This window comes from Branchiostoma belcheri, unplaced genomic scaffold (genome assembly GCF_001625305.1).
Source record: "Branchiostoma belcheri isolate BF01 breed outbred unplaced genomic scaffold, Haploidv18h27 scaffold73, whole genome shotgun sequence".
In the NCBI taxonomy this organism is placed as follows: Eukaryota; Metazoa; Chordata; class Leptocardii; order Amphioxiformes; family Branchiostomatidae; genus Branchiostoma; species Branchiostoma belcheri.
The window spans coordinates 51182-60229 of NW_017804387.1; the positions used below are offsets into that span (position 1 = coordinate 51182).

The 9048-nt window shown below is 41.6% G+C and overlaps 1 protein-coding gene across 1 annotated transcript in view; it reads right to left on the reverse strand.

The window, feature by feature from the left end:
- Nucleotides 1-9048, reverse strand: part of LOC109485115 (dual oxidase 1-like) — a 55147-nt gene that overhangs the window by 12113 nt on the left and 33986 nt on the right. The window contains 6 exon segments of the mRNA XM_019788547.1: nt 703-865; nt 1540-1754; nt 2227-2461; nt 3416-3588; nt 4306-4399; nt 5650-5785. Coding sequence (XP_019644106.1) covers nt 703-865; nt 1540-1754; nt 2227-2461; nt 3416-3588; nt 4306-4399; nt 5650-5785 — 1016 coding nt within the window.

Genomic DNA, 9048 nt, shown 5'->3' on the forward strand with positions numbered 1-9048 from the left:
ACGAAAACAGCGTCACAAAATCAACAGAGTATTCTTTGTGCTGTTACTAACACTAACGGTACTTGTAGCAATGCTTAGGGTTTCACCATGGTCAATATTGACCAAAGAAGGCCATATATTTTTCTTAAAGTTTCATTAGTCGGTACGCAATTAAAAAAAACTAATAACCAAGTTGATTCCAGCTATCTGATAACAACTAGTTTTGAAAGATAAGGAGTGGTAGGGAATTTCCCGAGTATCATTTGTAACCTCTGCATCGCCTATTGAGTCGGTTAAGTCAAGCTTGCCTACACTTGATGTTTCTGACTTAGGGAGAAGATATGCTACATGTAATACAATCAGTGTCGAGCTTCATCAGATCTTTAATTATTGTCTAGGTTTTTTTTTTATTATTCCAACATTTCATGACAAGACATGGTGACATATCAACTTATTTTATACCGTCACCAACGCAGAGGACAAGTACGGAACAGGACAATACTCATTTTTACTTGAGTTAAGTGAGGAAAGTCGTGTTAAGTGCCTTTCCCAAGGGCAAAAAATCGGCGGCATGTCAGGACTCGAACCCGGGACATCTGGGTTCCGAGTCGAGTACTCTTCCGCTACGCCACACGACCCCATTGTCTAGGTTGATACTGTTATAGTCCTGTCGCCCCGGTCTAGGTGTCTAGGTCACAAAGAAGACATCCCGAAGTCTCGCACCTATTGAGGAAAGTCTCGCGTAGTTTGGTGAGACTGTTCCTGCACATGGTGAGGAGAAGCAGGCTGAAGGAGAAGGACATGGAGGCGGCCGCGCCCCGGCTCGCGATGATGCCGTACTGGGTCAGCTGACGGATCCCGAAGTCCTCGGCTTCAACCGCGTAATCTGGAAATGGGAAAGATCTAACTTAGGCATCAAGTCAATTTTTCACGATTTCAAAGGACATTGGGAATTTGAGGCACAGGTTGACAGACAGACACACACACACAAACACACGCACACATACATACATACATACACACAGACACAAATGCACAGACACACACACACGCACACACACACAAACACACACATACACATGTACACACACACATGCGCGCGCACACACACACACACACACATTTACGCACACACACACGTGCATACACACTCTCTTTCTAATCAGAGATGATCGTATGTTGGTGGCTGTAAAATTATTATTTTACAACCACCAGTAAAATGTCAAAGACTGTACTATCATGAAAGTTCATCTGTGTTGGTAGTTACATGTGTACAACACAAAGAAATTCTCTAACCTACAGCTTTCGACCAATCACTGTGGTCTTCCTCAGTAGACTGACCCAGTGAAGCTTGTCACGTGGCTTCTTTGAAGTGTGACGTCACACCGGGATAAATGTATCTGTGTTGACGTCACACTTCAAAGAAGCCACGTGATAAGTCTCACTGTCTATTAAGGAAGACCAGAGTGACTGGTCGAAAGCTCTTGGTGCACGTGAGAGAATTTCTTTGAGTAGGATCAAAGGCTGTAGTTTTACGTTATCTTGCAACAGGCTGCTTACGGTATGCTCTCTCTGCGAACAAGGCGAATGTGATAAAGAAGTAGAAGATGAGGTACAGGATCTGTAGCCTCTTGTTCTCCACCCATCGTTTAAAGGCCTGCATCTTCCTCTGGTAAGCGCTGGTGGGGTACGCCTCTCTCAGGAGGTTTACCTTGATGTCTGAGGACGAACGGCCGGTCGACCTGCGCTTGCCGTTGGGAACTGTCGCGGCATCACTTTAAAGAGAAGAAAATATTAGTGTGTTCGACATGATAATGTCCTTATCAACATATACAGTCAAGCCTGGTCGAACGAGAACCTTGCTCACACAGGCAACTGCAGTCACAAGCCACATCTACATAGTTAGACCCTCCTCCAGGCAGACAACTGGAAACTTCCATCTCGTATATTAGTGAACACATTATGCGTTGCATTGTTGTATTTACAACTACCAATGGCTTCTTCAGTGACGGTGAGAGCTAGTGGATACTATAGCTGAAACGTCTGACGTTTCCAAAATCATATCCAGTTGCTTGAGTAACTGCTTTTTGGCGTATCGTATTACCTGGATGTCTAACCTTCATCGACGAATCTATATAAGATAGTGTAATCTATAAGCGGTACAACAACACAGGAAAGGGAACAAGGACGTGGAAGACTGATACATGTGTACTCTGTCTACGTGGTGTGAGTGAGTACGGGACACACCTGGATATGACGATGTCACCGTCTGCCATGTCTGTATCAGGTACAGAATTGATGGGATCCAACTTCGGTGACGTCTTTCGTCGAGCGGCAGAGACGACGTCGCTGCTGGACACCACGGGCGCACTGGCCCTCCTCAGCCGCCAGGGTCCCTTCGGAAGCACCGAAGAACTCCGCCGTCTGCCGGTCTCCTTCGGAGCGCTGGTTCGGGTGGGACGAAGAGTCGTCCAGTCACTTCCTAGAATTAATTTGTGAAATAGCAGGAGTACTCAGGATGGGACTTCAAAATCGTTTGAAGCTAATCCAGGTAAATGTTGCATTGTTGCTCAATGCATTTCTCTATACAGCACCATTCATGCTCATGTGCTAAAGTACCTGTTATCTCCAACTGCCTCCTGAGAAAAAGTCAAACCCCCTAATAGCATGGCAAGAATAGTTTAATAGAATAGAATAGATTAGAACAGCAGTTACCTTGTTCCTCTTACCTGTTCATATATTGCATATCTACTGTTATCCTGTATGTATACCAACGTTATTTTTTGAGATAGTAGGTTTGATAAGTATATCGTACACGTAGAACTTCATGTTAGCAAATAGTCTTATATCACCACATTTTTCTTGTCAATGTCTGTTTGCAATTAGCCCTCGGGCATGAATTTGCAATAAACAGCTTCATTGAAAGCGTATACGTCTGACATTCGCTTGGATACCAAACTTAATCATGTCAGCAATAAACAAGCTTTCATCTCAAATCCTTTTGATATCAGATGACATCGACTAAAGGGAATTTACGATCCATCTAAACATGATAAAGTGATTTATTGTCAACTTGTCGACTGAAATTGTGCCACAGTTTGCAGCCACATGAGTGGCTGAATTGATGTAAGGACATTACAATGATATACAAGTAGTAGACGTTCAGAATTACAACTCACACAAGTACACTTTAAAATACACACATAACGCATCAAAATAACAGTATTGGTGATGTAAAATAACATAGTATTAGATCTGGTTTAAAATCAGAAATTGCTTAAAATTTGGGTCGATTAAAAGTCAATATCAATTTCAATATTGCACGTAGTACATTCTGGTGGAGCGAAGAGTTTAGCAATCTGACAATGTGGGATGTGTTTTAGAGCTTTTTGACGCGGAGTAATTATTGAACGAGACCATAACAAGCCGTACTTACCCGCTATGTTGAGCCGGGCCTGGTTCAGTTCCTCCTTGTGGTCCTGCATCATCGACACGAACTTGTCGAAGCTCATGTCCTGCTCGCCGTCCATCCCCGCCTCCGCGAACATCGACTCCACCAGGTCCTCTATCCGCCCCGTGGTGTTGTTACTCACCAGCTCCATCAACGAGCTGTACGGTAAAGTAAGGTAAATCTTATGCATTAAGCAGGAGCGAAACGTCTACTTATAATACAATGCTGTGCTAGAAATTAATCTTAGAGGAAAAAAAAGAAGATCCAAAAAGTAGATGTCGTGAACATTGTCAGAAAGAGAACGTATGTTTACCCACTAATTTGTCACAGTATAGTAAATAAATCGTGTAATCTGCCACACCTTTTTTGCAGACTATAGTATAATATCATTTCAGACATATTTTCTTGTGTGCGCCATATTAATGAAAATGTTCAAAAAAGTTATAATAGTAGTTTATTGACAACACTCCAGGTACACGGCAGCGTATAAAAACGCTGAATTACGTACTTAGGATTTAAAAACAGATTAAACAATAAGGTCGGCTAAACAAACAAAGGACATTGACAAACTAGGTAGAAACATAAACAAATACTGGCTGTACACAGTTATAAATATAGATCAGAAGTATCTGCAAATAGATTTAAAAACTATAATGGTCCGGTACTGGGAGATTTCAACCTGCTTGTTTATTTAACAAATCAGTGAAATGGGGAATTGGACTCGTTTTGTACCGCTTTGTTTTCGTCAAGGGGATGTCGAGTTGATTTGCCCCCTTCAGGCATCTGCCATGAATATCTGAGCGGGATGGGGGTAACCAATCTCGGAACGTAGGGGGGTTAAAGAGGGACTTTGCAAAAGTTAACCATTGACTCACCCCAGCATGTTGGACAGTTCGTCCCTGCTCAGATAACCGTTCCCTTCCAGGTCGTACATGTCGAACATGACGCGGAGTTTGTCCTCCATGGTTCCTGTGGTAAATACAAATGTCATCAATAATACACATAGGGCTAGGTTTTTCGTAATGAAGCGACAGGGAACATTCCGTCCATGGATGGACCCTTCGATGGGTGAACATGCCATTGCCTTGCAGACATGCCGCATGTCGCTAGATGTTGTTGTTGCTTGAATTAAGTCATAGCGAAGGTTCAATGTTTCTCTATTATGTTTGCTCTTTTACGTTTGTCTGCTGCATTGTTCTTACTCAGGAATGTCAACTAGCTCCTAATGAGCATCAATTCTAGTTATCTTTTCCTAAACTATCTACATGCCAATAGTGACAATCCCAATGTACATGTGTATGTAGTATAGCATAGCTAGATTTCAATCAAAGACCTTATCATCACTTTATTCAAAGAAAAAAAAACATTGTTTGCATACGATTTTGTTGTGCAAAAATACAACGGCGGCAAACGACAGCTTTTTGTAAAAGCACTTGTTTCACATAAAGATGACTGGTAATTGAATAAGGTTGCATTAAAACATGTCCTCTTCTGGTATTGGATGTCTTTTATATATATCTACTTCGCTGAATCGTTAAACCAACCGTAGCAATACCCCAAGTTTGCCAAAATGAGGGCGAAGATTATCTATGCAGTTGCCCACGGCGTTTTAACAACCATAAATAACACGTGGTATCATTTCAGCACCAAGGACAGACCCCTCGTGTTTATGTTTTAACTATGTATTTCAGTATTCTTTAGCCAGTGGCTCGATCTGTGACAAGACACCACTTTACAGTGAGCATGGGCTACTCTCCAAGCAGAGGTTGTGGGGGAATGATCGTTTTATATATGGTCGTTTTTTTTGGTCCCTATCCCCACCAAACCATCGGTGGCTGGCGACCTTCTGTGGCTCATGGATACTGCCTGGCCAATTTGATACTGTCTTTTATGCCTCTCTTGAAGTAATCCTGTTTGGTATCCAAGATTCTGACCCCCTCCAGATCCACTGTGTGTCCCGTGGGATTACTTCAAGAGAGGCATAAAAGAGGCCATATATATCAGGGCACTTCAACCATCGCTCAACCGGGACGGGGGGCGATATCGACTTCAACCTTTGACCCTTTGCTGACGTCACACGTGGGAAAAATCACGTGTCCACAGCATTTGGGTCAGATAGCTGAGGAAGACTGAGTGATTCAGTCGAAAATTTCTGGTGAGTCAAATTTTGAGTTGGAGAAAAGTTTAAGTTTTCATAATGTAAATCGTGAAGGTCATACCCTTAGAGAAGATGACGACCAGGTCCAAGAATTCCCGGAATGAGATGTAGCCGTTCTTGTCCTTGTCCACGAGGTCAAACATTTGCACCACGAACTGAGAGTCCGGGCGGAGGGACATGGCCTCGGCAAACTCCACCTGCACAGAAACAGTCAGTCAGTACTCACTTCTTCATCTGTAATGGTTTTTGTGTGTGTTTTCCGGTGATTTCTCACTGCATGAAATTGTATTTTCACGGACACCTTAAAGTATAAGTAAAGGTTCATTTTCGTTACTCTAGTAAACATTTACACGTGCTTTAAACTGTGCTTAAAGATATTATTTCTTTATGTCTTCAAACTTGAGTACAGCCCACATTGTACTAGTCCTTGTATTGTTGTATTGTTCAATAAAGAAAAACATTCTTGTATATAGTTTTTTTGATAGACTAGTTTACTTGTGTAACAAGAATACATTGTGTGCTTGTGGCTTATAGTCTGTAAGTAGAATGTACGTTTTGAATGACAGACAAATGTGTGACAAGCTAGCAACCCTTATACAAGACGTGCTATGGCGTGTCTTTGGTTTCAATTTCAAATTATATTCTGATATTTCATCTTTGGCGTCAAATTACATTCTTTAATTTGTCTTCCCATTTGCAACATGCATGTATGTTGGAAGGTATTTGATCCACCCTGCCCCTTTCGAAGTACCACAGTTTGTAAGGACTAGAACTATCCGGCTGGATACCTTAGTCAGCTCACAGTCCAGAGCGTTCTTAGCCTTCCACTTCTCAGGCTGCACTACCCAGTCATCGATAGCACGGGAACTACTCAACGCCTGGGAACACAGAAACAACAAGAATCCGGAGATCTCAGACCTCCATGAAATATCTAGATCTTGTGTGAAGGTGGTTGTGTCCTCTTCTCATTCACCATGGTGTCTACAAGTCGTTCTTTGTCGTGAAAGGGAAACGCCACCGGTTGTCAACTGTCAAGGAGGTTATGTCATTACATTCGGTAAACAGTCACCAACGAGACTTCCGCAGCAATGCAACACCCAGTGTTACTAGGTCAAGTCGCACACTAAAACGTGTCATTTCTGTAATGATTTAACACCATTGCACATTCAGCTGCAGTCAGACCCAGTTAGCCAGGTTATGTACAACCTTAGTATCATTACACCAGAAAATACATTGCTATTGCATACCTCAACATCAACGTGGTTCAGCTGAAAGAGATAACAAACATTAGACACTATGGCGGTCTCATCTCACGCTCCATGTACTTCATGGACATCACGTACCAACGTTATCTGTCATTCATACTTCACATGCTATTGGCTCCTGTCAAAATAATCCACACGCTACATATAGAAAACTTTCGCCTGGAGTTCAAACTTGTTACCTCCGGGGGAGGAGACATCCTTCCGCGGAAGGGTTTTGTGAGAGATTTAGATTTTTATGTTCGCAGCTGTTTCTCGCGTTTGGGTGGACGGATTCTTTTGAGACTCGGTATATGTTTTGCTATTGGGCTGCAGATAAAGCACGTTCTTTAGTTTTCATTGTATATGTGTTTTCGGGCGTGAAAATGGTGCCTTTTGGTGGCCCCAGAACACCCCTTTGAGCGTAAAAGTGGTCGCGACCGTTGACCTTTGGCGTGTATTAGGTATTGTCGGTCTCGTCCACGAAGGTAACCCCTCGCACAGAGGGGTGTCCGGTCTCGATAAATTCTTTGTTTAAAACCCTAGTCCTGCGGCGCGCAACAATTGTTGTTGTAAACAACATATAAAACTAGAATTACGAGATCTCATACCTCCATGAAATATGATCTTGATATGTAAATGTAAATTTCGTCTTTAATTTTGCAAATGACCTCTGCATTAACATGATATATGCATCGTGATGTATGTTAACGTTTGATTAACTTACAGATGTCCCAAGTATGATATTCTCATCATTCACCATTACGAAATCATAGAATTTTCGCATTAATTATGCAAATTAGGTCATCATTTGCATAATTAGTATCTGTTGAAGTTCCGCCTGCCATAGGTTACATACATTACATGTATGTAAGTAGTATAATGTAAAACACTGTAATTATAGAATTTCCTCATTTATTATGCAAATGAAGTCCTCATTTGCATAATTTGCATTTAATTATGTACATCTCTCTCTCAGCTACCTACACACCAAAAATAATGAAAATATGTTGTTCCTGTCTGGACTTATTGGCTTTTAAACATTTCGCCAGAAAGTGCCCTGCAGTTCCAGAACAAGTCGCTAGGGGGCCCAAACTCATATGACTTCTTTCCAAGCACGAGAGCTACCTTCCATCAAAATTTCATGACCCTAGCATGTCCAGATCGCGAGATATCTAAACCGGAAGTTGCGCTGCAGTACCAAGGGAAGCCACTAGGGGGACCAAAATCTAATCATTTCTAGTTTTCGTCACACCCTACCAACACACCAAGTATGAAACCAATCCATCCAGGCGTTCTTGAGTTATCTTGTTGACCAACAGACAGACAGACGGACAGACGGACAGCTCATGTTTGCCATCCAAGCTGACGAATTATACATTTTTTTACTGCCAATATGCAAATTATAAGAGCCCATTTGCATATATTATATAATTTGATCATATTCTCCGCCCAATGACAGGGTTATCTTAAGAAATAAGGCTATTCTAGCGTTTCCTCATAAATTATGCAAATGAGGTCCTGATTTGAATAAATTATGTTTAGTGATGTTCGCCTTAATTGAACTTCCAAGTATGGCAAGTATTAAATTCACAGCAGTTACCACCATAAAATTGTACCAATTTGCCATTAATTATGCAAATTAGGTCTTCATTTACATAATCAATATCTAGCAATGATCTTGTTGTTCTCAATTACATATGTCTAAAGTGTTTCATAGCCCTAATATGGAATACAGCAGATTTATAGAATTTCCTCATTAATTATGAAAATTAGATCCTGATTTGCATAATTGTATTTTAATCATGTCAAGCTATCATTTCAGCTACCCACATACCAAAAATCATAACGATCCATCAAACAGTTGTTCAGTTATCCTCTCTCGAATATTTTTAAAGAGACCATCCTGCAGTTCCAGAACAAGCCGCTAGGGGGCCCAAACTCATGTGACTTCTTCCCAAGCACGAGAGCTACCTATCATCCAAATTTCATGACCCTAGCATGTCCAGATCGCGAGATATCAAAACCGGAAGTTGCGCTGCAGTACCAAGGGAAGCCACTAGGGGGACCAAAATCTAATCATTTCCAGTTTTCGTCACACCCTACCAACACACCAAGAATGAAACCAATCCATCTAGGCGTTCTTGAGTTATCTTGTTGACCAACAGACAGATAAACGCAACTGAAAAATATAACCTCCATGACACATTTCATGGAGG